The sequence below is a fragment of the Calypte anna genome, chromosome 13 (genome assembly GCF_003957555.1).
Source record: "Calypte anna isolate BGI_N300 chromosome 13, bCalAnn1_v1.p, whole genome shotgun sequence".
Classification (NCBI taxonomy): domain Eukaryota; kingdom Metazoa; phylum Chordata; class Aves; order Apodiformes; family Trochilidae; genus Calypte; species Calypte anna.
This window is the reverse complement of record NC_044259.1, coordinates 14139312-14167012: the sequence shown is the minus strand read 5'-3', so window position 1 is coordinate 14167012 and position 27701 is coordinate 14139312. Positions and strand designations below refer to the sequence as shown.

Here is a 27701-nt window from a genome sequence, read left to right as displayed (position 1 = left end):
TTCTTCTTACAGATAAACAAAGAGTGGGGTTGGGTTTTTTTAAGAAATATTTTTAATTCTTACTATATTTGTCTCTTCATTTAAAAACAACAACACCAACCCCCCCCTCACATGGAAACAATAGAGCAGCTGGAAGTTTTCTATATAAAAGTCCATATGGTTAAATTCCTCTGGCTGAGCTGGCCTCAGTGCTAACTTATTTTTAATTTTTTTTCCCCAAATTTTAAAATGTCATTTCTGAAAGTTTTGCCACCCCAATGAATTGTTGTGGCTCTGGGTAAAGAAAAAACTGTGCTTTTTTAGCATTGCCTGCGGAAACTTCTGGAAAAGTCTTCAAGTAAAGCAGGAATGGCAAATCTTTTTTTCTGATATAACGGGAAAAAACCTCCAGCCAACCAGAAAACTCTTTTAATTTATGAAAATAAGAAAAAAGAAACATTCTGTGTCGTGTTAAGCAAAAGAAATTCTTTTGCATGTTGGTGGGAGATGAACAAAAAGTACATATGCTGAGATTTGGAGTCTTAGGGGACATCTGAGATGGTTACATGTGCTCAAGGAGCTTTTCTATGCCACACACACAAGGATTTGTGTATTTTATGCCACTATTAGTAAACAGGTAATCATGTATTTAGCATTATATATGAATATAGTATGAATCCTTTATACCATTTCATTCTAAGCTAAAGCATTCATTATATTTTTATTAATGGTTTAACTTCAGTATTCTAGAGAGGTCCTGACATCCTCAGACCTTTCATTACATCTGGGGTGGTTTCTTCCAATTTCCCCACTTAGCATTGCTGGCTCTTTCTGGGAAATGCTCCTGGCCTTTCTGGGAAATTTATCCCTAAACTTTTCAAAGGTTCTTCTACCAAATTTAAAAGTAAAGACCCAGAACACAAGTATTCCAGATTTCCAAAGCCATCTGACTCCCAGGAGAACCAAGCAATGTCTTGATGTGCTTAGGAGGCTGCAGCAGCTCTTGGCACTAATGCTGACTCTGGGCACCAGTCAGCATTGGGAAATCTTTATTCACTGGAGTACTTGGTGGGTAAAATATTTTCTCTTCTTTTTAAATAAATAAATAACTAAGGAATGCATAATTTGCTGACACAAACTATTTGCTTAAAAGAGGGAATAGGCCTTGAGGGAGATATTTATGGAACAGGCTAGATTGACTTCAACAAGCAGCAGCTGGTGCTTTCACACTGCTCGGTGCTGGAATGATCTTCTCTACTGCAAGATAGAGAGGCAGAAAATGCAGCTGCATCTTTCTAGAACTAATTTTAAAAAAGCAATGAGCTGGTAATTGCCACTTTTCCCAGCTGGTCTTTATGAGGGTAAAAGGTTTAATCATAGATTGAGGAAGGGAAAGGAAAATACAAAGCAGGCTGCAAAGCTTGTTAATGGCCATCCCTCCTGGAGACACCCAGAAACGTAAGGTCTTGTTGGCTGGGAGGAGCTGGGGATGAAGATTTACCTCCAGAGGGTTATCTGACAGTCCTTGGGGTTGTGCTTTTGCATATGAATTTCCTTCAGGAAGGCTCTGTGATGGATGCTCCTCCAGCTTGCTGTCATTTTCCCAGGCCTTGGATCCTGGGCTTCTTCTGAAAGAAGGGAAAAGAAAAGGGGGATTTGCTGTGAAGTTTTTTTCCATCAGCTTCTCATTTCTTCTTGATTCATACAAATAACCTATAAGCTCAATTAATGCAACAGAATATAAATATTTATGCACCCACTTAGCTAATGCTTGGCTCTATTTATAAACAAGAGCATCTTGCAAGAGCTTCTTCTTGACAAGTAAATTTAAGTATAGAGAGTGCCTGTGCATTAAATTAACCATGTTGCATTAACTCTTCCAAAATACCAAGTCTTAGGGTATATCTAAACCAGAAAGTGATGGTGGAGCAAGATGGTGGGAAGAACTTGAGACTTCAGGAGGACAGGAAGCTTGTGTTGATTCTCTTGTTGGGTGGGGGGAAGAGAATAAATCTGGTTTTACCATTAATTTCAGATTTTCAGCTGTGGTGTTACTGTGATATGGAAGGCAATAGCAGAACAGTCATATATTAATGTGCCAGTTTTAGGGTCACTTTCTATTTGGTAACTTTTCTTATATGGTTAACAGGAAATTGTGTTGGATCCAGGTTTAGTTCAAGAGGATTTTTTTAATGTCTGTTCATTTTTGGTTGGGTTTTTTTGGCTTTTTGTTTTGTTTGGTTGGCTGGGATTTTTTGTTGGGTTTTTTTGCAAGTCAGAACCCAATCTATGAATTTGGATAAATGAGACTTCTGATAGTTGATAGTTCTGCCTGTAAGAAAACTTCTGTGTGCTTTTAAACTAACATTTTTAATGCTTTTTGCATACTTAGCTGTACGATTGACTTGGTTGAGGGCACCTCAATCTACATTTGCTGCATTTGATAACTATGTGTTGAGTGATAAAAGAATATTTTGTCAAGAAACAAGTCATTAAGCATGATATGGCAAAATAGATGTAAATCATTTCAAAATATGTTTAATCTTGTATTTTGTTTGCTCAAATCAAAATAATAAAAGCCCAGTAAAGAACTGTAGCACAAATCTAACAATTTATTTTGGTTTTTCTAATTTTTTTTGTTATTTGATGGTAACTTCTTTCTCCATTAAATTTCCTGAGGCTAAAATCTTGGAATAGGATTCCATGCTGCTAAGTGAGGAACAGCTACAGGACTGAAAAGAGAGTTCCTGTCCCAAGCCTTGCAATTGATCAGCTCAGGGGATATCAGGGATGAGCTGGTCTCTGCCAGAGGGACCATCTCAGGATATCAACCTTGCCATCCTAGCCAGATGTCTGTCCTTGCTGTCCCAGGGGAATGTCTAGTCTAGGCAGGCTTTATAATGGGCTAGAAAGGAATTATGCCAAAAGCCTCATTCTGCACCCAGTGAGAAAAGAACAGAACTCAAATATCCTCAAAAATTGGGCTGGGACCAGTTTGACAGGAGGGAGATTTCCTTTTGTGAAGTGGCAGCTGAGTATTTACCTGTGCTGGGAGACTGAGTCTGTCAGGGACCTGGTGCTACAGAACTTGATTAAAGGTTCAAACTGTTCCCTTCAGTGTGGTTTTGTTCTGTGAGAGAGAAAGGCAACTTCTGGACTGCCAATACCTCACATTTCTGTAACACTGGGTGGAGCTAAAGGAGTCAAATCCAGTCTTGGGTTGCAGTTTCAATTCTCTTTTCATGCATGATTTTAGGTGTGAAGAGTCCCTTCAGTTAATTAAAAGATTGACTGAGTCATACGCAGGCACTGAACCACAGGAAAAAACCTTGGAGGTGTGAATTTATGTAAGGAGAAAGATATTTTTAAATATTGTTCATCAAAACTACTTTTCAGTAGCTGTCACCTGTTGTGTTGAAATAGATCTGTGCCTGGTTTTGCCTTCCCTTCAAAGTCCACTCAGAAAGTCTTTGAAGTCAGTTAGGAAAAAAAATAACTTTTTTCTTATATACCAGGTGTGTAACAAATGAGTATGTGGAAAAACACTTTCTGGTGTTTTTGTCAGCCAAATGGAAATGAAAGTAATTTTTTGTTGTTGTTGCTTTACAAGAGAAACATGCTAAAAGAATGTCATTTGGCTACTAAAATTGCTGTCAGAAAAGAGATTAAATTATTTCATTTGGAGGTGAATGTCATCAGAAATAAGTGATTTTGCATTTAAAAGGCTGCTGAGAAGAAAAGTGAAGAATGTTAACGTTCTTATGTTGTTTATTTCATGCCTTTTTTCTTTTCTCATTTGTAATGCTTACGTATTCAGGAAGTTGAGGTAGGTTTTCCCTTTTTGTTTATGGATATTTACAAGTTAAATTATTCACAACATATAATTCATTTTATACTTTATCATGATCAAGTTGTAATATTGTTACCAATTAAATGTATGGGCACATGTGAATTATTAATGTGTTAATATTGATTTGTGAACATGTTAATATTAAAATGTCATAACAGTTTCATGTGTTACAGCAGGCATTAGTATTTAAACACATTAGTATCTATCCTAGTAGAAAGCTCAGAAACGTGTGGATTTCTGTACAGTCATTGTCAGGAAGGTTTAATGACTGGGAATGTTAAATCTCTTTAATCAAGGTAGGTGGATCATACTGAATGAAATGCCCTTGGAATGCCCTCAGTGTCATGTTTAGGCACTGAATATTTCTGTGTCAACATGCTGGTTTTCAGAAAAATGCTGGTGTCCATTTGGAGATATTAAGTTTCTCCTCCATAAGAAAAGTCACTTTAGGACAATGTATGAATTTTGAGCACCTCGCAGAGAGCTCACACAAAACTCTGCCCATTTCTCAAGTCAGAACTTTAGGTGTAGTGTAACGAGGCAACCAGGTGCCACTAATTGCCAGGGAGTGGCATGAGCTGTGTCAAGCCCACCTGTGCCCAATTAGGGTGGGCCCCAACTGCGCATGAGCAGGACCAGGGGGCCAATAAAAGGTGAGGCCTGAGACACAGGTGGGGCTCACTCCTGAGCTAGCCAGCAGGGAGATCAGTCGCTCTCAGAGCAACAGCACCAATCCAGGCTAGTCAACCCTGTGGGCTGTAGGCTCGGAGCACTGTTCGTGAGTCTCTGCTGGAACACCTGGTTGGACCTTGAAGCGCCGTTCCCTAAAAGAGGTTCGTCTTGCTACATTAGGTGCTATTTAAATGAGAGAAAGCTTTTTTGTTCAGCCACATCTACAGGGTGATTTTCACCTTTACAGTGCCATAACCATTCAGTTGCAGTTCTTGCTGTTCTCATGATAAAGTAAAACTTGACTGCTATGGTTTTTTTGTCCAGGTGACAGAAACTATTTTGAACTGCTGTTAATGTACATACACTCATTATTTACTCCCATAAGTAATAATGAGTTTGAAATATATTTAAAGATTCAAAGGTTTATTCTATGTTGTAGGGTTTTTTTCCAAATTTTTTCTTTTTTCCTATTTTATCATACTGTGGTTTTAGGCATACTCTAATTTCAGTTCTCAAAAAGGGATACTAAACAGGTCTGCATAAAGGAGAAAAGGAGAAGAAATAGGTTTACAAAAGTGTTGGGTGATTTTGTAGAAAGGTTTGGGGACTTTTTGAGGAAGGTTTATTTCCTGTAAAACATTACTTTGACACCAAAATTGAGATAAACCCCCTCTCAAATCCTTATTTCAGAAGTGGTTCCATATGCCAAGGGTGTTAGAAATCTTTCTTGGGATCTGAATTATTGAACAGTTTCTGATGCTGAAAACCCAGCAGAAAAGCAACACCTTGGAAAAAATGTAAGCAGGCAAAAAAACCCAAAAACAAAACAACAACAAAAAACTTTGTTCCTGGACAAGTAATATTCAGTTCCAAAGTGATTAATGCCTGGTGAAATTAGCAGTATTTTATAGACAATTACAAAGTGTTCTATGACAATGAGGTTTTGAGGGTTTTTTTTAACAAAACTGAAATCCAAAGACAAGTTCATTATTTCTGGTGCCGAGCCCTATGCTTCTGAAGAAAAGAAGGAAAGATACTTTTAATGTATTTAAAGAGAAATTATGGATAATAATCTTTATTGTCACTGTGGAGCATCACTGGCCATGAAGTCAGGATGGGCACCAAGCCCTTGGTGAAAGAAAACACATTTTCTCCTGCTGGTCATTCAGGCTGCCATCCAGCTCCTTCCACTCCTGGGGGGAATGTGCCTGGAGCAGATGGTGGAGCAGGAGAGATGGCTGCAGCTATCCATGTTGGGCAGGGTGTTTGCTGGCATCAGGCTTCCAAAAGGAACCACTGCCATGATGAGAGTCTCCTGGTGTACCATGAGGACATGGAGAATCCCCACTCCTCCTGTAATGGTTCCATGGGCTGGTCTGAACCCAGAAAGACAGACAAGCTTCCTCCCAAGTCTCCAAATGAGCCAGCTTAGGGTGATTGGATAGCACAAGAGCAACAGAATAATATCTTTGCATCAGAGTTAAGAAAAATAAAAGGTTTAACAATAGGAACAATGACAAAAGTATTCCCTGCGAGTGCTCCTGGAAGTTACTGTATATTAAGTATAATATTTACAAAATTATTGCTGTGTTTCTGTACAGTGACAATCACATTTTGTGGTTTATATGTGTCCAAATGTATATAATTATTTTATTTCTTTTGCTAACCCTTCACTACACCAGGATGGTGTGGATCATTTTGTTATCTGAAGACCATGCCCCTAAGTTGTAGATTGATTCAGAATAATAGAGATATTAGAAAATATTTAATTAGGATAATACTTTGAAACAGATTTTAGAAGAAAAGAAGAGGTGCTGAATCTAAGGAATCTTTTATTCCAGAAGTTCTAAATACATTTAGTACTCTTTAGGAGACAGCCTGTTGAGAGTTTAATTTGATTTGAACTAAGTGTCTTAGGATCAAAAGTGAACTGATAAATTTGATTCAAATTGGTTCACTTGATTTTTAGTTTAGTTATGTAAAATTATTCTGAAGAGACTGATTATATTTTTACCTGAGGTTTTGTTTTTTTTTTTTCCTTCTCCTTTAGGATGATTATTTCAGAAACTGGAATCCAAACAAGCCTTTTGATCAAGGTAAAATTAGTTCATATTTTGTGGTTGTCTTCTGCTATTTTATAATGTCTCCATATACTTTCTGCCTTTCTCCATCTGTCCCCCATGCATTACTGAAGCTATATTCATACTTACACCTCACTCCCAATTTAGTCACAGCTTGAGGTGATTTATGTGTCAGGGTTTGACTCATCTCTTCATCTTTCAGCTGCATTTTTTTAGTCCCTATCCATTCTAGTTCATATTCAGTGGTTATATATATGCTTAGAAAGGTTCTCTGTAGCCATGAATCTCAGTCTAACATGCAATTGGACACAGGTATCTTTACATACATTTTCATAATAAAATCACAAATGTAATTACTGCATTTCCTAACACTCAAGGGACCAGTTCTTTGAAGTCACTTGTAATGTATGAATTTTAGGGCTGTTTTTCAAAAGAAATGTGTTGTGTAAAGGCTGCTGATTCAGATACATTAATTTACATTCTGTAAATGACATTTTGCACTTTGTTTTGGTGAGTTGCTAAGTTATGGCAATACTTCAACACTTTCCAGCCCAGCCAGCAAGGGATAGAAAGAAATAAGAAAAATATTCTAACTTTTGTTTCCATTATGGCACTGGAAACAACAAACATGCCAGGAAAAAGAAGTTGCTATTGACAATTCTGATAAATCAGAATATTGTATTTTAGCTTTCATATTTGTTATATTTGTCCCTAGGAATCTGTACCATTCTATACCAGAGCACCCTCAGAAAGTGTATTATGAAACTATTTGGCTCTTACATTTTGTTACTTCTGAAGATTTCTAGAGTGTATTTTTTTCAGGATAAATATTAAAATTTACATTTTGCACATTTTTTGATTTGGTAGAACCAATAATGAGCTGTTTGATCTCTGGAGCATAGCAACACAAGAGGAATTGCAGATCAGTTGCTTTCTGTTTGCTTTTGGACAGTTGCTCATTTCTCCTCTTTGTAACGTTCAATGAAGCTCCTATAACTCCTGCTTGAGAACATACATGAGGCAAGGGTGTTACAGCTGTAAAATCACAGGTAGATGGTAGACTTCTTCCATCATTTGAGGCATTTTTAGGTCCTGGATTTCTTTTACTACCTTTGATTCACTATTCAGTGTTGTGCCTCTGAAGCTGCAAAACACCAGGATCTTAGAGTGTTATTCAAAGTGGTATTCTGAGTTTCAATCTACTTCTGCTCTGAAATTTGTTGGGACTTTAAATGATGTTATGCTAAAATTCATTTAGAAATGAATGATCATATGAATTTCCATCATGGAGATCAGTTGCACAATCCTCTCCTCCAAATCCTGTGTTCATAGTGGAGTGGGAGACTTCCATTGCCCTTCAGAATGTGAAGTGACTGTTTAGGTGTATAATATTGTCATTTTACATTCAAAAAAGGTATTCCTGAAAGCAAACTGCTTTTCATTTTGGTTGGTTAGTTGTTGGCTTTTTTGGTTTGGTTTGGTTTTTTTGGGGGTTGGTGTTTTTTTGGGTTCAAGGTGAAACAGTTGGTGTGATACACAGAGGGAAGGAAGAAGTTGGAAATTCAATGGCCTTCTCCAGCATAATTTACCTCTAGTCCCATTGGGATGTAGCCAGTGGATATTAGGTATTAATTTTTTAATAACTACCTAGGAAAAAAAAAAGCAATTCATATTACAGAAAGCATTTTTATGCCTGTAGAAATGAAATAGGATGAAATTATGCTTGTGAATCATATCACAAGTGAGAAGAAAGACTGAAACAGCTGAGGAGAAAGAAAGGCATGAACAAATGAATGAAGAGGTAACTAGATAAATGACAGACCAGTGGAGGAGGTGAAACCACAATGTGTTCTTTGTTCCCTTTCAATTTGAGCTTTGGCAGTCATTTATTTTACAAACAGGAGTCATAAAAGGGAGCAGCATTGCTGAGACTCGAATCTTCCAAACTACTAAAGTGTTTACAAAGAAAATACATCAGAAGTCTCTGAAGGTGCTTTTGAAAATTTCACTTTACATTAATTTTTGTGTTTCATTGCCAGACTTGTTCCTTCTATTATCTGTAGGAAGCTCCCAGGAATAACATTGGGAGCTTATCCATGTTAGAGCTGAAGAGTGCAGATTCTCTGTTTTTATGGAAATGGATCTGCAGTGTCAAAGGAAAAGGGAAGATGATGTTTTTGTCAAGGCAGATATCCACAGAGAAAATTTCAAAGGCATTTGAGGGATTTAGGATTACAAATCCTATTGACTTCAAATGAAACTTACCTTTCTACTGCTTTCAGCAGCCTTGTGACCCTCTGTCTTCCCAGGAGGGAAACCAAGAAGGTAAATCCAGAGAAAATATTGCAAAAAAGATTCAGAACTGACATGCTTTAAAACTGCCTTGTTCATGGTGCTACTGAGGTGTTTGACTCTGGGCAAAAACAAAGCATTGATACATGTGGATACCTTGAAGCTGTACGAATAGTCCTACCTTTCTTAAAGATTCCTGTCTCTTTACAAAGAAAAGGATCATTTCTCTTTCAGTGTAAAATTTCTCCTAGACTGTGAGTAGTACAGTCTGTTGTCAGAAGGCAGAATGCAAATGCAGTGATGCAGCCTGAGTGTGCTCCTCTGCCTTGCCCAGAGATCTCTGTGCTGCTCATCTCATTTAAGGCTGACAAAGCAATTTTATTTGCCTAATAGGTCATTCTTTTTGACAAAGACATCACTGGTTGTGGCTGTGGTAAAATTTTCCCTGACTAGAATATTGCAATATTCACCTTTTTAAAGAGATTTCTTACACACAAAAAAATACCCAAGATAATTTGTTGCTCAGTTTAGTTACATATGCATGGAGCATGCAAGTCTTTAGCCACCGAGCCCTATGTTTTTATCACCCACAAAATGAAGAGAAATCATCTCATGTTGCTGCTTTGGGCACTGTAAATCAGGGGCTGCCCAGGCTTATCCTCAGTTTATATATACACATATGTATATAAATGTATCTATGTTATATTTATGTGTAGATATAGAGTAGCATTTAATAGGAAGTGCTGTGATGAAGGAAGGAAAGAATGATTTCTTTCTCCTTTCCATGTGTTTTCAAACACAGGTTTAATTTCTGTCATTTTCCACACAGAGGCAAAGAAACCCTTTATGCAGTGCAAGCTGCAAAAAAAATAGTTAATCCATCTTTAATCTTTACTTCTCCATCCTCCTTTCTGTAACATTTTCTTCAATGTTGTTCCTTTTGGCATTTGGGTGTTTAAATGCCTCCTGTGTGATTTTGGAGATAGAAAAGCTTTTATTTTGTATTCTTTGGGTTCTTGTATGCAGGGAGCCTGTGCAGATCCAATGGTAAGGAGCTCTAGCTGTGAACTCAATAGCAGCTCTGTGTTCTCACCACACAATCATCATTTTGAGAGATATTCCCAAGGCAAATTATAACCCCACAACACCAAGATTCTTTCTATAGTGATTAAAGAGAAGAAACTTCTCCAGTGGATGACTGAAAGCAGACAGTGGCCTTAATCCTTGGGTTGTATAGGAAATCAGAGTCTAGCATTGCTATGCTGGAGCTAACCTGTGTGAATAGCCACTCTTTGGGACAGACATACAAGATTTCAATGTGTAAAATCTATTTTGCATGTCTGAATATTCTAACTGTGAAGTCTTTGTATGGAGCTGAGAATGTGGAAGCACCATGAAGGAGCTGAGAAGGAAGGATTTAGAAGTAACTGAAGGTGTCTGGTACCTGCCAGAAGTGAACTTGCAAAGGCAGCTGGAGGATTCAATATATTGAACAGCTTTAAAAATCAACCCAGAGTTTTTGAAAATCAGCAGAGTTCTGCTTCTAGGCTTGTGCTTCATTTGCATGCTTTGAAGAAGAGTCTGCCGGGTCCAACCAACTCTATGTTCTTTTCTAAAATAAATAAGTTTTAAACCTAGCTTTTTTCAGCAGATAGAGTTCTTTAATTATACATTTACAAACAATGGCAGTGTAATCAACCTGTCTGCTTTCAGCTAGCAATGCAGAGAGAAGTATTTGCACGTATGGCTCAAGAAAAGAAATACCTCCTTTTGTATAAAGCATACCTGGCTTTCACTGAAACAACCCCTGGAGTCACACAAGGTATCTTTGCATGAGACATCTTTGCAAGGGAAGCCAGCTTGAATGGTTCAGCTGCATCTCAGAGGATACTTGAGTGATCATTATTTATTTTTAGACTAGCTACCAGCCCAGTTCTTTATTCATCTTGAACCCAGCAGAAAGGTGAGCATCTTACTGACTGAGCCAAGCTAACAAGGCATTCGGACTGCAAAAGGCAGGAGAGCATAGAGCCTGAAAATGATTCTAGTCATTACTATTGAACTCAATTCTGCCAGAGTTGCAGAAGGCAGAAGGGGCAGGTTAGTCAGGATTTTAAAATATGAATCAAAGCCTTGTGGGTTTTTTTTCCTGACAAGGTCGTTTGAGAGTTCTTAAGGAGCTTGACAGCTAACTTGACATACTTACCTAGTCTGCTCCATCTGCATGGGAGAAACAAGAGGGAATCAGGGAAAAAGTTTAGCATTAACATTCTCAAGTCAGAGATTTTGATATGGTAATTAAATGTGTCTAATACTCTGGACCTATTCATATTTATAAAAAAATTAATTCATTAAGACATTATATATAATTATTATAAGTAAGTTTAAGTTGCAAATTTCTGCTAAAAATCCATGTCCTGCTACCTGCAGTAAATTCTTCTACAGGCAGAAAGATGCTACTAATGGACAAATAAAAAGTACATTTTGTTAGGTTTGAAGTTGAAGGAAACAGTTTGGAATGGTGTCCAATTCACTTGCTATATATCTTTTCTTAAAGAATTGTTACCCAAAGCATAGAAACTGCAGAAGTAATGACATGTACTTTGTATTGCAGACACATAAGCTCTGAATCCAAAAATGTTTAGACCATGAAGCTGCCATTATTACTGACAGCAAAGCTGTAGAACGACACAGTAAGAAGGGGAAGGAAAACTCAACTGTGTTTTAGTGCTGAACTTTTTCCCAAATCCATGCCTCAAACCACCCCCTAAACTGTGGCATTGTCTATTTAAGCAGCTACCAAGTTTTTTCTTCCCATTTTGACTGTGCTGCTTGCAGAGGACTGAGCTGGCCTGAGCCTCTTATGCTGCCCCTGCTTGAGGCAAAGGGGCTGATGAAACAATCCTGAGTGTTCCAGCCTGATGGAATTCTGAGGAAAAAAAATCTCCTGGTTAGAAATATTCTGAGCTTCCTTCCCACCTTGTCTTGCAGCCTTTGTCTTTATTCTCACTGTCTTTATTCCCTGTCCTCTTCAGTTGTAACTGAGAAGTCTGGACTGGGATATTGCTTCTCAGGGCTTTCATTAGCTGCCTTGGAGAGGAATAAAAAAATTTCCAGAATCTCTTCCACTGTACTACATGGAAATCATCTGCTTGAATGGCACCTACCAGTGACTGACTCTAAGGTCAGGCATGCTTGTGTAGACTGGACTGTAAGGCAGGAGGGCTCTGCAGAGGGACCTGGACAGACTGGAGAGTTGGGCTGATTCCAAGAGGATGAGGTTCAACACGGCCGAGTGCCGGGTCCTGCACTTTGGCCACAACAACCCCATGCAGCGCTACAGGCTGGGGACAGAGTGGCAGAAAGAGACCTGGGAGCCTGGATTGCCAGGAAGCTGAACATGAGCCAGCAGTGTGCCCAGGTGGCCAAGAAGGCCAATGGCATCCTGGGCTGGATCAGGAACAGCGTGGCCAGCAGGTCCAGGGAAGGGATTCTGCCCCTGTGCTCAGCTCTGGTGAGGCCACAGCTTGAGTCCTGTGTCCAGTTCTGGGCCCCTCAGTTTAGGAAGGATATTGAGGTCCTGGAGCAGGTCCAAAGGAGGGCAACCAGGCTGGTGAAGGGACTCGAGCACAGACCCTATGAGGAGAGGCTGAGGGAGCTGGGGCTGTTCAGCCTGGAGAAGAGGAGGCTCAGGGGAGACCTCATCGCTCTCTACAACTCCCTGAAAGGAGGTTGGAGCCAGGTGGGGGTTGGTCTCTTTTGCCAGATGACTTTCAACAAGACAAGAGGGCAGGGTCTCAAGTTGTGCCAGGGGAGGTTTAGGTTGGATATTAGAATTGCTTTATGGAGAGGGTGATCAGACACTGGAATGGGCTGCCCAGGGAAGTAGTGGATTCTCCGTCCCTGGAGATATTTCAAAAGAGCCTGGATGTGGCACTCAGTGCCATGGTCTAGCAACCGCAACGGTGGTTCAAGGGTTGGACTTGATGATCTCTGAGGTCCCTTCCAACCCAGCCAATTCTATGATTCTAAGTCCTCTCTATCTGTTCAAAGAATTCCCCTTAAGCACTGATGAACAGCTGAACTAGCAAAATGCCTTCCCTTCTGAAGTGGAAATAGTGCTTTTGAGTGGACTGTGGCCTCCAGCATAGCATAGCCTATGACTTTCCCAGTCCAGCAGCCCCATAGATGTGATTTTGTCAAATTTAGAGCTTTATATCTAGAGAGGGCTGTGTTGCCATTCGTGCTTCCTTCTGCACTGAACTGTATCTGTGTGTTCCAGTGCCTCACTGCCAAATCCAGACTCCAGAAATGGCTCCTTGCAGCTGTGTGTGATAAAATTTGCCTAAAATATGTAGGCCTTCCAAAACAAAAAGGATGATAATAGGAAGCCTTCGACTCAGGATGAAAACCACAGAACCTACAATTATTTTTGAACATGGAATTTTCACTTAGCCCAGTTAAGATGTTCCTTCAGAAAAGCCTCAGTAAATTCCTTTCAGAGCATTGTTTAATACTGTACACGTCTCTAGGCACAAATATGTTGGTTTTATAATAAATGCTTTCTATTACTGTGCCTCAGATGGCAGATTCCAATTGAGTAACTTATTTTGCAATTTATTTTTTGACTGTGGTTGAATTAGTTTGAGAGGCTTATTCATAGGACAACTGCTCGTGAATTATGTTTGTAAATCTTCAGTAAATCAGTACAATTTGAGAACGTGCTAACCAAATCAACAGGAAACAATAGCTGGGATGCAGCACATGAAATATGTTGTCTTCCATCAAATGCCTCCGAGCACATATGGCTGCTTGTATCCTCCAAGCAGATGCATGTGGTTGTCTTTGTGTGCTAGAATTCTTTAGAAGCTTGTAAGCAACCAATTTTGTCATCAAATATGGCATCAGACTTGACAGAGATGGGGTTCCTACCTGTGACTGTCTGGTGGCTGATGTGCTGTGAACTGAGACCATGATCGGTAGGGTGTCTTGTCTTGAATGTTATTAGCACTTGGGGAGCACTTGTTAGTTCTGTCAAAATGGTGCTGGATGCCTTTTACTGTTTTACTTCACTGCCTGGGAAGGAGACATCATTTTTAAAGGGAACTCCATGCTTCCCCATGCTCATCTGGCTCCAGTGAAGTAAATACATTTTTTGGAATAAAACAGGGCCCAGCCCTGCTCTCGTTGACCTCCCTTAGTGAGCAAAATCACCTTTCCTTCAGTTCAGTGTGTAGGAGTTCATTTTTAAAACCTACCTACACCTTTAAAAATGAAGTGTGTTTGGAAAATACATCCCTCCAAAGCTTCCTTCCTTTTTTACTGTGAGAGAGACCCCAGGGTATTATGTGAATTAGCTGCTTTGGGTTGTATTCTGATTAAACATGGCCAAACCAATCAGGGGCGAAGTCTCCAGATCTGAAATATTATTTGACTTAAATATTGGACGGCAGAGCAGGAGATTTATACTTCATGTTAAAGTGAGTTTTAAATCACTAGCCAGTCTGAAGAGTAATTTGCACAGTATTTAAACATGTTTACATGCCTGTGAGTTAATGGATGATTACTGTCATTTGATACTAATTGGAAAACAGGAATTCCTGTAGAGAATAAAAGTAGAAGGTGGAGTGACAATAGTCCTACAAACATCCAGTGCAGAATTTTTGGGAAGAGGAAAAATATCCAAAGAGAAGTTATTTCAAAATCAGATTTTGGTAAACTGAGAATTGGTAAGGTAAGAGAGTAGAGGAAGAAAAAACAGGATAAGTGGGATTTCCTCAGTGTGAAAGGCACATACATGAACTATCCCAAAGCCAAAATCTTGGTTAATGACAGGACTTTTAGTGACTTAGGGGCAAGAAGTTAGGTAGAGAATGTGCAACTTGGCTGAACGCTTGGAGTAGTCCCAAAGTCAGAAAGCCAAGTACAAAAGGAGATGTTTAGAGGAAAGGATTTAAGAATAACAATTTTTTTACAAGTGTTTTAGAAGGAAGAGAAATATCAAGAAAACTGATGGCTCACTGCTCAGTGGGAATGTTAAAATTGTCACCTGGCTTGGCTTTGGCTTTGGAATTAATATCTTCAGCTGAAGTGTGAGATTCTTGATTAGGGAAAGAACATGCCTGAGTAAATTAGATGTTTGCAAATCAGCTGAAATTGATCTTATTTCAACCCATTCACTTAAACCTAATTTTAGATGTACTAGAAGTTCTCTCTGAAAATGTATGATATTGTAGAATGTTGGGAAAGGACAAGTAACCTGACTATTTTTTAAACTTGGAGAAAAGAATAAACTGGAAATTATATCCTGTAAGCTGAATCTGAAACCCCGAAAAAAACAAGGACTGAATAAATATCAAAGTCCTATTTGTTAGCATCAAGCAGGTATAGGGCTGAATAAAGCTTGTATAGATGTCAAACTAAACTAATTTTCTTCTGTGACATTTACAGGCCTTGAGACTCAGGGATACACTTGCAGTATCACATATCTTGCCTTTAATAAGGCTTCTGACATTGGCTTACATTGCTGTCTTATAAGCAAGTTAAAGAAATACTGTCTAAAAGAAATAATTGCAAGGTGGATACAAAATCAGTTGGAAAACTACATTCTGGTAGTAGCTGTCAATGATTCAGTGTCAAGCTAGAAGGCTGAATTGATTTGGGTTCCTCTGTGATCTATTTTGGGTCCAGAATTATTCACCATTTTCATTAAATTGTAGATACAGAAATCAGCATGCTTATTAAATGTAACTCAGCAATAAAGTTCACAGTTGCCTGAAGAAATTTAAGACATTATCTGAGACAAAGAATAAAGTACAGTCTGGGCAGATGTGAAGTTCTTAGGTAAGAAAAATGATCTGCACAAACCAGAATGAAATACAATCAGACAGAAATAAATTTGGAGAAAAAGTGGAGGGGATTACAGTGGATTACAACTAGAACATGAGTCACCAATTTCATTCTGTTGCAAAAAAGTCAAATATTGCACTGGCAGAGTGTGACTATGAGTAATCCTTCAGCTCTGGTCAGTGCCAGTAAGACCTTGGCCTGGGATATGTTGTCCAGATTTGAGTTACCAGTCTTCTGGAACAGTGTGAACCAGCTGGCAAGTACCCTGAGAAAAGTAGCAGACATGATCAGAGCTGCAGAAAAAATAACTCTGTGAAGAAAGACTAAAGAGGAGGAGCACCTCCTCTGTGGAGAGAAAACAAAACCTCAAATCCTTGTTTTCACATAAATAAAATTAACTGCAAAGTGGAGGAATTGTTCTCTGTGCATTGTGAATACAACAAGGAGCAATATGCTTACCTTTCAGCAAAGATTCATTTTAGCCTTTGAATAACAGCAATTCTTTAGCGTTGGGAGAGAGATTTAAAAGAGAACGTGGAGTCTTTGAAGGTGTTCTTAAACAGCCACCCAGACAACTAACCTGGCCATGAATGGGAACAGGGACTGGCAAAAGTCTGCCCATTTTCTGTCTGCTTCTCCTTCTCTCCCATGCTTTCTAATACAGAGGCAGGAAGACTTCTACAGTTGAGTCTGCACTTGGATTTTAGTTGGGGGTTTTGTCCAGGCAGGAAAAAGGTAATGATCTCACCATAAGGTTTAAGATTTAGATGAAAATCAGTTAACTGTCCTTTTTTAATTCATTAGATAAAACGTGGCAGTGCATGTGTATTTAGCATTAAATTAATTAGCATTATTTAGCATTGCATTAAATCTCCATGTGCTGTAAACTTATGTGCCTGGGTCATCAAAACACTAATTGAATCACAGCTAGTTTTCCTCTGTTCTTTTTGCCTCAGATTAAAAATACTGCATAAAATGTCTGCTCCAGTCTAGTTGCTTGTATTTGAGATTTGCAATCGTTGGTCATTTGGAAAATTACTTGAAACTCCAAAATGGTGCTAAGCAGCACACAGCAAGATGAATGAAAAGTTTTCCCTTCTTTTCTAGTGATGTGCTGTACTAAAGAGATCCCAAAACAGTATGTTGAAAACTAGTGTCAGTTTGGTAAGGGTTGTTTAGTAATTTAATCATGTTCTGTCTTTTCTCTTGGTGTCTCTGGTTACAATATACTGATGGACCTCGTGTCTCTGTTGTCAGTGGTTGCCCAACAGCTTTCTTTAAAGGTCTTGCTGACTTGATGTACATTGTTTTTAAAGTGCTGGGACAGAAAAGATAGATCTGAAGAGCAGAATTTGACTTCTGCTGTCCTTCTTGACATGTCTGCTTGGGGATTAGATCTGTTTTATCTAGGGAAGATTAGCAGCCTTGTCACCTTAAGTACACGCATCCTCTCAGTGCCTCCTTAGCCATTCAAGTGGGATAAATCCAGATTTTGGGGCAGTGCTTCATCTGTAACTATCAAGTCCACTTTCACCACAAGAAACTAGAATCAAATCTGTTGTATCAGTAGGTTCTGTTCTTGGGATAACTTTATGTTTCTCTTCTGAGCTGCTTTTTCATAAAGTTGCACTTCCAGTGTATTTTCCTACACACGACCATGACAATAACATTTTTCCAATGCCTATAAATAAATTAACTTTACTGTGGCTTGAAAGAGAAATTGCTATCAGCTGGTGTTCCACTACCTACAAAGCAGTTTATTTTCTTTCAGTTTCTATTGCTTTGCTTTCCCTTGACTATGTGTAGGAAGTTGTATTCCCTGTTAGTGTCATGTGGTTCATTTGTGTGTGGCGTGCTTGATATAAGGAACTATTGCAAACACCTAGGGATAGCTGGGCTGGTGAAATTGCATTGAACTTCTTGATGGACACAGCTGTTGATGTGATTTGGAAATAGGCTTGTTTGTATCAGTCTGACATTTTTCAAAATGGAAAAAAATGTTTGAGATGAAAGAGGAGAGAGAGGCCACCCATTGAGTGGGAGAAGAGAGAGAAAAAGAAGGAAAGTTTTATACCCTGTTTTAATTATGATACAGCAAATAACTTCCTTTTTACAGGCTATAATTTGGAACAGAACATAAGTGCTTAACCTTATTTCCTAAAACAGAGTCAGGTAAAGCTGACAGGTTTACACCAGCAGCTATGCTAACCAGACCTAAGATGTGCTAGTTTATACACCAGCACAAGATACTTGGAACTTGCTTTATCCATGTTTTCTGAAACTTTAAAAAACAAAAAATTCTGCCAGGCTTTCAAATTAAGAGAAGAACACAGAGGAAAATAACTAAGACAGGAGTGCAGGATTCTCCTGGAAGATACCCCTCTCAGCATTTGTGGCATCCTTGTGAAGTTCAGAGTATTTGAAGGTTCCCCAGCCAAGAATAAGGCAAAGCACCAGTGGGGAAAAGAGTGTGCTGGAGTCTGTCTGGAAATTCAGGATATCATCACTTTTACTGTTTTCCTTTGAGGTGGGAAGGGATGAGGAAGAGAGATCAGAGAGAAGTGACAATGAAATATGCAGTGGATGATGTTTGATTCCTTGAAAAATAATCAGATAGTTTAATAATGGATTTTCTGTGTGACACTGCTTTGGCATAGCTGATTTTTACGTGTCCATTAGCAGGGTGTTTTTATATTCTAGCAAAGAGGAAAGAGACTTCTGCTTGCTTTTCTGAAAGAACTGAAATTCTGCCATCTCTATGAAGCTTTTAAATTAAAAATTATTGTTTTGAATTAAAATACTGAATCCAGACTCTCCAGGCCTCAATATATGAAGTTTTAAACTCACTTTTAATTAGTATTCAGTGAAAGGAGGGATGGGCTTAAGGTAGCAAGGTAGTACAAGGTGAAAATAGTGTTTCCTGGGAGTTGGTATAGAAAGCAAGGAGGGAAGATTTAGAAGCATGTCTGGAGCAAAGGCTTGTCATATGAGAATATTTCAAATAATTTTTGGGGTGTCTGGATTAAATTCTATATTTGAGTATCCCTCCATGTGTTTCTCCAGTGCCTTGGCACAATGAGGTGTTTCAAAAATAAATTATTAAAAATTAAAGTCTGAAATATTCACAAGCAGGCTTTTATTGAGGCACTGAATAATTGTAAGAGGCTGTTCTTATATGTAGGCAATTTCCTCAATGATAAGAGTTTAGTTTGAAAAATTAATTTTCAACATGCTGACTACATAAAAAAGTTCATTAAAATATTTGTATAGACTATAATAGGGAGTTAATAACAATGTTTTGTTGTGCATTTGAATTATGGTAGATGTGAATTAATGAGTATTTTAATAAAAATTAGTAGTAGCATTTGTTTTCCATTGAATGATGTGTCTAAAACATAAAAAAGCCTAAGGTGTAGATATGTGTAGTGAATGGATTTGATTTTAATGAATTATAATATAATTGCCCTGTCCTGCCTGTTAAAGTTGGGCATTAAATCTGAATTCATTTATTCCTTTGCATCCTTTTTCTCTTTGGGGAGAGAAGAAGAAATTTCCTTTAATTCCTTTAAGCTTCTAACGCTGGAAGACATGTATGACAAATAGATTTAAAATGGATTACTAAGAGGTAAAACACAAAGGCAGAATTACATCAGTGTCAAATTCTGCCCTCACTTCTGTGCAGCCACCTTGGTGAAGTCACAGTGATTTGAATTTAGCTTAGACCTCATTACTTGGATGGGAAATGGGTGCTCTTTGGGTATTCATCATTTTCAGTCATTGTGATATAAACCTTATCACTGATGTGATGCACACAGACATTGTATAGTTTGAGAATAGTTGAATAAATCTGAGGCAAAGTAGCTTCTTGGTTTTAAACTTAGCTGAGTTGCTCGTCTTGGCAGAGAAAAACTCAAAGGTAGAAAGCAATGTTGATAACATTGGTAGAAATATCTGAAACCTTTGAGGGATTCAGAGGCCACCTGCTCATTTCTTACCTTCTCTTTAGCACAATAGTCACAGTTGTTTCAAAGAGAACAAAGTACATGAAGCAGGAGGGATTGTGCATGTCCTTATTTTGTGTGTTTGCTGTTCAGTGCTGGTGTTTTAGGGGATGGCTTCATAGCAGAGTATGAAATATATCAGTGGTCAAACCATTAAAAAATGAGCACGTGGCCAGATCTCTGAGTTCCACTGCTTCCTGCAAATATGCCATCAAGGCAGGATCTGCAGATCCAGAGGCTGTAGTGATCTTGGGATGTTCCTGGAGTTCGACAGTTGTAGTTCAGTTCTTCTGAATGCTGTCTGCTGCTGTTAGGTACTGCATCCTTCTTCTGAGGCAATTTCACACCTCATCTGCTGGAGATGAAAATGACAGGGAACAAACTATAAATCCAGCAAAATCTTAGTTCAGTAGATATATCATCCTATCAGAATCTTTTCACATAAGTAATTAGTTCATCACCTCCTCTGTTCCCTAAACTTGCAAAGCTTTGGAATGACACAGGTTGATGATAACTGAAGAGACTCTCAGACAGTCAGCCAAGCCAGCCCTTTCTCCAAGGCAGCATCAACAACATCTGCATCATTCCTGACATTAATTCACTGTGTTCTTGAAGACCTCCAGTGCAGGACATTACATAATCTCCCTGGCAACTTCTAAAAGTGGTAACACAATTTCTGTCAAGAAGAGTTATCAAGATGTTTTCCAGGGACCATGTTTTATGGCTTTATGACTCCCAGTTCCTTACTGCTAAGGCATGTGTCCATTGGAGTGTTTTTGTATTAAGAGATTAATTACAGACTCCAGTGATAAAACTTGCACAAACAACTGGGACTATAACAATTTTAGCATATTTTCAGGGCAGATAAACCACATCATAACATTCCTCTTTCCAGTTTTTTTTTACCCCATGTATTACCCTCTGTGTTATGGATCCAAAGAGGGCTGTGATTGCTTCCATCCCCACGGACTTGCTGACTGCTGACACTGTGGAGTTGGCAGAGCTGCCAGAACCAAGAGTTTCCCATGAACCTGGGAGTCTTTAAACACCTCTCCAAAGGTCTGTGATGCCAAACCTAACTCTTCTGACTGCCAGCATGGGCATATACTATATCCTTCCTCTTTGATAGTTCCACCTCTGAGTGTTTTTAATGATCTGCAGAGAACTGAGATACAATTTCATGGGTGTGCAGTGCTGTAAAGCTCCAGACATAAGATCTGGGAAGTTGCTCCTAAACTGCAATTATTACTCAGACATATAAAAAATATCAGTCTAATGGAAAGAGCAGGCCAGCAGTATGTTCTTCCTATTGTATGTTACTGTTTAAGTTTTATTTGACTTCTTCTAGACATTGCCATTCATCTGTTTGAACAAAATGAGCTTGGTCTTTACTCAAACTTTTTATTAACTTTATTAAACTTTTTTGAATGTAAAATGAAACAGAACTTGAGTGTTTCTTTTGTGCATTGAAAATTTTCCTAGGATTATATCTTCCATAAATAAAGCAAAGCAGTGTTTATATTCCTTGTCTTCCTCACCAGAGTCTCTAGCTCTCAGTTTGGAGCAAATAATTTTTCCACATTGTTTGCAATTTCAGCTGGTTTAATAATAATTTAAAACATGCTCAGAACCAACAGGTCTTTTATTTTTTTAATGTTTCTACTAGTGGAGGGCTCTATTATATTATGGTAGTGCAGATAGGGTATTATTGACCATTTTATCAAATGACATTTATTACTGGTGACAGATAATTAGAAATATATGGTTTTGCACCTAGAGCCAGTGATATTTTTTTATAATATGGATTTAGAAGATATTTATGCAAGCAGAAAACTGAATCAGCATTTCCATCAGTGCATTACATTATGGCATTTTATTAGAAAAGAATTCCTTTAGAATATAACAGTAGAGATTGATAGGGAAAAAAAGAATGCGTGAGGATTAGCAGGAAGTGTTTAGAATCTTTAAATTACATTTTGAACCTTAAAGTATTGTGCACATCCCAAATCATTCCTTTTGCCCACAGGGCATCACTCCTCCAGGATTTATGTGTGTTCAGTGTGCACACCTCTCTCCCTGAATCATTAGGTGCTAGTGATGATTTAGTCTTTGTGCTTTGATTTGTGCAGTTTGAGATAGCATGGTCTCTGGAATCAAATTAAATAAAAGAAAGGAAGGCATGGAGGTCTGATGGAGGTCTGGCTTTTTTTTCTTTTCTTTTCTTTTTTTTTTTTTTCATTACAAACAAGTGAATCATTGATATGACAAATAAAAAAGAGCTCGGTTCTTTAAACCTGACTGTGAGCAGCAAGACTGTGATTGAAATTTCTGTGCCAAGCCACTCCTGGCTGAAGACTCCAGTTCAGCTCCTGATGGCAGAGCTGAGTACACTTCAGCAGAAGGCAGACTGTACAGGCAATGCCCCATTTTTCTGAGCATTTCCTCTTATAGTTGTCACAAAGGTACAGTTGCACACCAATTAAGTATTCTTGGCATCGAAAGCTGCCTATAAAATAGATATCAAAGTGAGGACAGTTTCCATTTTCCTTAGAAAAGCCAGGTTAAAAAAAAAATAATAATAAAAAAGGTTAGTACAGCTCTTTGCAGCTTCTTCCTCTTACACATTAGTTTTGGGAATCTTGCTGTCAAAGTTTGCAAGTGTACCTGGAGTCAGAAAGTAGTAATACTAAAAATACAAGGCTTTTTAAATTTTTTTTTAAAGGTTGGTCCTGCAAGGGTTAAAAAATTAGTGAGTTTGCTTAACTATGATCTTACACAATTATGCTCAACTAGGTAGCTATAAAAGCAATTAAGGGCAAACCAACAGCAAGGAGACCTGCCAGAATGAAAATGAAACTGAAGATTGCTGTTGTTTGCCTTCAGCTCCTCTGAACTGAAATTACTTTTTGTTGCCTCTGTATTCTAACATAAAGACAAGAGCAGTTTAATCTATTTTATGTCTTTTCAGAACCTCCTCATGGTAATGATCATTTTTTCAATCTGCCTTATTTGCTCATAGGGAAACAGAAAAATGACTAAAAAGATGTGATAAATTACTATGTCCCATCAATTGCAAAATATAGGCTTTACAGTTTCTCTGAAAGTTTTCTTTGTTATACTACACTGTAACTGTTGCTCCAAACATCTTTTAAAATGAAGAATATTTATTAGGTCACCATTAGAGCTGATAGTGTGCCTTTTTCTATAGATGACTATAGTGACATTGGCCATACTCTAATTAATTCAGCATCTTAGATTGTATTAGTGGTTTTATTTTTATGTACACCTGCAATGGGATTATAGCCAATTTCAACAGAATCAGATAACTAGAGAAGTAAGATATTGATAGGAAGGTTTGAATAGCTTTTCCATCTAGAGTCAGCCACAAAAAAATTATTCCTAATATGACTGTCATACACTGATTGCATGTAAATCCACATAAATAGCCCTTGGGTATTCCCCAGAGCCTCCATGTCTCACGTTTAGAATTAAAATATCTAAAGATGACTTGGAAATTTCAGATCAGGATGTGGATGGAATCTTAATTTTCAAGCATAACCAGGACATTCTTCATTCTCTTTTTATATAGAAAGCTTCTAACTCAGTTGTCTCTTGAGAATTCAAGCTCCCAGAAATGTGTTTTTTCTTTGCAGTTATAAAAACTGCTCCTGTTTGAAGCCAACTTTTTCCTTGGCTCCCTGCTTTTCATGTTCTTTCCCAGTGAGCTGGAGGATGCTCTTTCCCACTGCTTCCCAAAAAGAGCAATTTGTTAGCAGAACCTGTGATCCTCCAGAGCCAGGAAAGCAGCAAGGAATCTTTTAATCTTCTTTTCCAGTCCTTCTGCTGGACTTAACCACAACAGAGGTCTCAAAGAGGTTGTTTAACAATTTTTAGCCCAGACTAACCATAAACTTCTGAAGGAGGCAGCCTGGTTCCTCAGAAAGACTCCCCCGATGCTTCACCAAAACCTCCCTGCTGTAATTTGCCTGCTCTTCCTTGTTCTGTCCTCACAGACACAGAGAAACAATCTTCAAGGACAGCTGCTTGTTTTATGACAAGCATTTGTGTGTTTCAGGGCATATCATGACTCCCTGTCGAGTCTTCCCTTTCCTGATGAGTTCAATCTATTTCCTTTTTTCATTTCCTCACAAGTCATACGCAAAATTTTATCCATTTTACTATTCCCCCCTGAACTCTTATTCTCATCTGATCCTGTTATTCTGTATATTGTGTTTATACTTTTACCCAGGCTGAGGACATTCCAACATCAACAATGCTTAATAGAGCAGAATAATTATCATCCAGGTTTTAGTTAAGAGTTTATATGTTAATACACTCCTGTAAAAAGAGCTTCCTTATTAGCAGCAGCTTGACAGTTTTGATTCCTATTCAGCCTGCAGTCCATTTAGACTCTGGGATCAAGTTTGATATTATTCCTAGCTACTAGATCCCCATTTTCTGTTTATTCCTTTGATTTCTGCTTTGTAATGATGCTTTTTTTGTATTTCTATGTACTGATTGCTACCTTATTCATCCTATTTCCCAGGATCATTTTTCACTCTAATGTCCAAAAAAGCATGACACCTCCTTTTCTCATTTCTGTGATCTATAAGCCTGCTCCCCATCCATTATCCAAACAATTGATCTATTTTTTTTTTATTATTTCAAAATACTTCTGCATTTAACTGAATTATGCCAATTAGCAAAAAGTCCCTGGTGTGAAGATAGACCAACATAATAAATGACATAAAATCCCAGTGACCCCTGTGTTCGTTTTAGCACATTTTATGCTGGTTGGTGTGGCTTTGTGTTGGTGTTTGGGGGTGGGAAGGATGATGTTTGTTTAGCAGTTACTCTGAGTTATACTTCTGGTAGTATATTACCCATGTTCTCTGAGCCTCTAGCCCATAGGAAATGAGCAGGTGTAGCAGCTTCCCAGATCCATGGGAAGAGGCTGCTCACCCTTTCATAGAATCATAGAATTGGCTGGGTTGGAAGGGACCTCAGAGATCATCAAGTCCAACCCTTGAAACACCGTTGCGGTTGCTAGACCATGGCACTGAGTGCCACATCCAGGCTCTTTTGAAATATCTCCAGGGACGGGAATCCACTACTTCCCTGGGCAGCCCATTCCAATGTCTGATCACTCTCTCCGTAAAGAAATTCTTTCTAATCTCCAACCTAAACCTCCCCTGGCACAACTTGAGACCCTGCCCTCTTGTCTTGTTCAAAGTCGTCTGGCAAAAGAGCCCAACCCCCCCCGGCTCCAACCTCCTTTCAGGGAGTTGTAGAGAGTGATGAGGTCTCCCCTGAGCCTCCTCTTCTCCAGCCTGAACAGCCCCAGCTCCCTCAGCCTCTCCTCATAGGATCTGTGCTCGAGTCCCTTCACCAGCCTGGTTGCCTCCTTTGGACCTGCTCCAGGACCTCAATCTCCTTCCTGAACTGAGGGGCCTAGAACTGGACACAGGACTCGAGGTGTGGCCTCATCAGGGCTGAGCACAGGGGCAAATTTCTGTTCATTCTGGTTGGCAAAGTGACTGTGAAAGCAGTGAGAACCCAGGAACCTGGTTCTCACTGGTGAGAACTGAGCATCTTTCCTGCTGATTGTGCCTGAGCCTAAACCCAAGCTATTAGGAGCAAAGTATTCGATCCTCAGCACTGGCAAAGTGAAGGCAAGGTGGTTTTGTCAGGTTTGTTGTTTGGTTGGTTTTTTTTTCCCTAATCAGAAAGTGAGTTGTTGAAAACTTCTTAAGATGAGAGATTTTCTGGAAAGGAAATCAACAATCTGAGGCTAAGAACTACAACAGGCACAGAACAAGGAATGCAAGTCACATATCTCAGTAAGTAAAATAAAGCTAAGAGTGTGTCCTTGGTGCACTCCCCCTGTGTCTGTGGGATATAGGATGTGATCACTGGAGTCAGAACCAGCCTATAGTTTTGCTGTAAGCAGTTGTACTGTGGATCCTACAGTTTCTGTGCCAGCAGGGACCAGAATATTCCTTATGGCAAATCCTTCCAGCTTTAGAGCTTCTCCACATCAGCAGGCTTCTAGTTCAGGACAGTATGATAAAATTTAATGGAAATACCCTGAACTGAACTATATTTGCAGCAATACTTGATGCTTTTCTTTGGATTTCCCAGTTTTCCTTTTGCTAGTTCAGTGAATGGAGAAAAAAAAATAATCAATGCTCCTTGCACATCATCCTATAGTCTCTGCTATGAGATCTGAGTTCTAGTTATGTAAAATGCACCCATCTGGTGTCACTTTAGCCTTTAACTATAGCAAGGTGTAGCTGGTGTGTGTGGTAAAGAGTTTAATTTGGTCAATAGTTTAATTTGGTCTGCAACTTAATGACATTTTGACATATGAGCTGGCATTTCTGCGAGGCTGCCTGCCATCATTTCTGCCTTGACATGGCAAATAAAGGCTTACTAACTCAAGAAGGAATTAGCATGAAACATGTCCATCAATCTCCATAAAGAAGCATTATGTAGTAGAATTTTATTAGCTCTGAAGTAAAGGCAGTATAATTGAACAGAAATGTGTGCAGCAGCAGATAGGGTTGTCTTGAGGAATCCTCAGCATTTCTCATTTTCATTCTTTTTGAGCACTATTTTAATTCTAGCTTGCTTGGCTTTGGGGTTTTTTTGTTTGGTTGGTTTGTTTTGTTATCATTCCTCAGCCTTTAGACAACACTAAATATTTTACCTGGGGAAGCTTTACAGAATAACCTGTTTCTTACCCATCAAAAGTGACTGACTGACCTGAAATCAGGTAAGTGCACCCATTCCATCACCTCTGTGCTGCAAAGTCACTCCTAGTTCAGTTGCATGCTATTAGCCCTGTCTAGCAAAATAGTTCACATCATCCTATATATATATCTATATATATTGATAGCAGAAGATAAATATTACAGTAGATGCAAAATGAACTTTAAAAGTACATTCTAATTGATATTACCTCAGCAAAAAGATTGTGAGAATTTGTTATACATTGGTCTGGCTACTACGAACACATTTTATCTTCCATCTGTGTATACTGCACAGCATGTACACTTTGGGAAAAAAATACTCATAAATTAACCTTGTAAATGGATTCATATCTTGTATTAAATGAACTGCTGTGCATCTAATCCAAAAAGCATAGAAATAAAAGAAATTCCCATTGATTACAGTGGCCTTTGGTTCAGATCCTGTGTCTGTGTGATCATAAAAGTCACATTGTGACACATTTCAGTTCTAAACAATCTGGAGTAGAACAAAGTTGTACATTTTTATCAAAGGCATTAAAGGCTGTTTCTGCTTTGCTTGGTCTCAGTGCACCAACATATTTAAGCCTGCTAAAAGCTTCTTCCTTCATCACTGATGTTTGTTTGTCTCTGTGTTTTCTTTCCAAATCCTCATCATTGCTTTTTTTAATCCTCTATTGTTTTGTTCTGGGCACAATGTGGGAATTGGTTCTTCAGTTTGTTGGCAATTCCAAAACTGATGTACATTCAGGACGTTAAGAATAAATGTAATCATCAGTTACTTGGTACTGTTGAAAATGAGGTCTTGGAAGTTGCTTATTAAGGAGTTCAATAGAACTACCTTGAGTTTCTTCTCTTCCCATTTCATCTCTTCCATTTGCAATGTGGAACCTTTCCTATGGCTGAGTCAATAGCAGATTTTTTGTAGGAGTTCTGTAGGCAGCAGTGGCACAACATGACACTTCTGTGAGGTTCATGTCCATGTGAGGTTCACTTGCAGCTTTCCACTAAGCTAGGAAAGCTCTGCTAGAGAAAACTTCCTTCCTGCTTCACTTTAGGAATCTTCAGAGAGGGGATGAGTTAGGATAAAGATTGGTTGTTGTTTGATGATCTCTTCAAATTGAATTGCAGTCTTTAAAAGATTGAATAGCATCAGCAATCAATAAGGTTAAAAATGGATCTCGAGCTGTCTTGGATATAGAAGTTCACTCCTGATTTGAAGTTACCT

At 38.6% G+C, this 27701-nt stretch overlaps 1 protein-coding gene across 2 annotated transcripts in view; it reads left to right on the top strand.

Annotated features, from left to right (window-relative positions):
• The window catches only part of SPOCK1 (SPARC (osteonectin), cwcv and kazal like domains proteoglycan 1), a 247878-nt gene that overhangs the window by 73497 nt on the left and 146680 nt on the right, over nt 1–27701 (top strand). For both annotated transcript variants that reach the window (XM_030459232.1, XM_030459231.1), the window contains exon 3: nt 6552–6597. In XM_030459232.1, coding sequence (XP_030315092.1) covers nt 6552–6597 — 46 coding nt within the window. The remainder of the gene's footprint in view (nt 1–6551; nt 6598–27701) is intronic.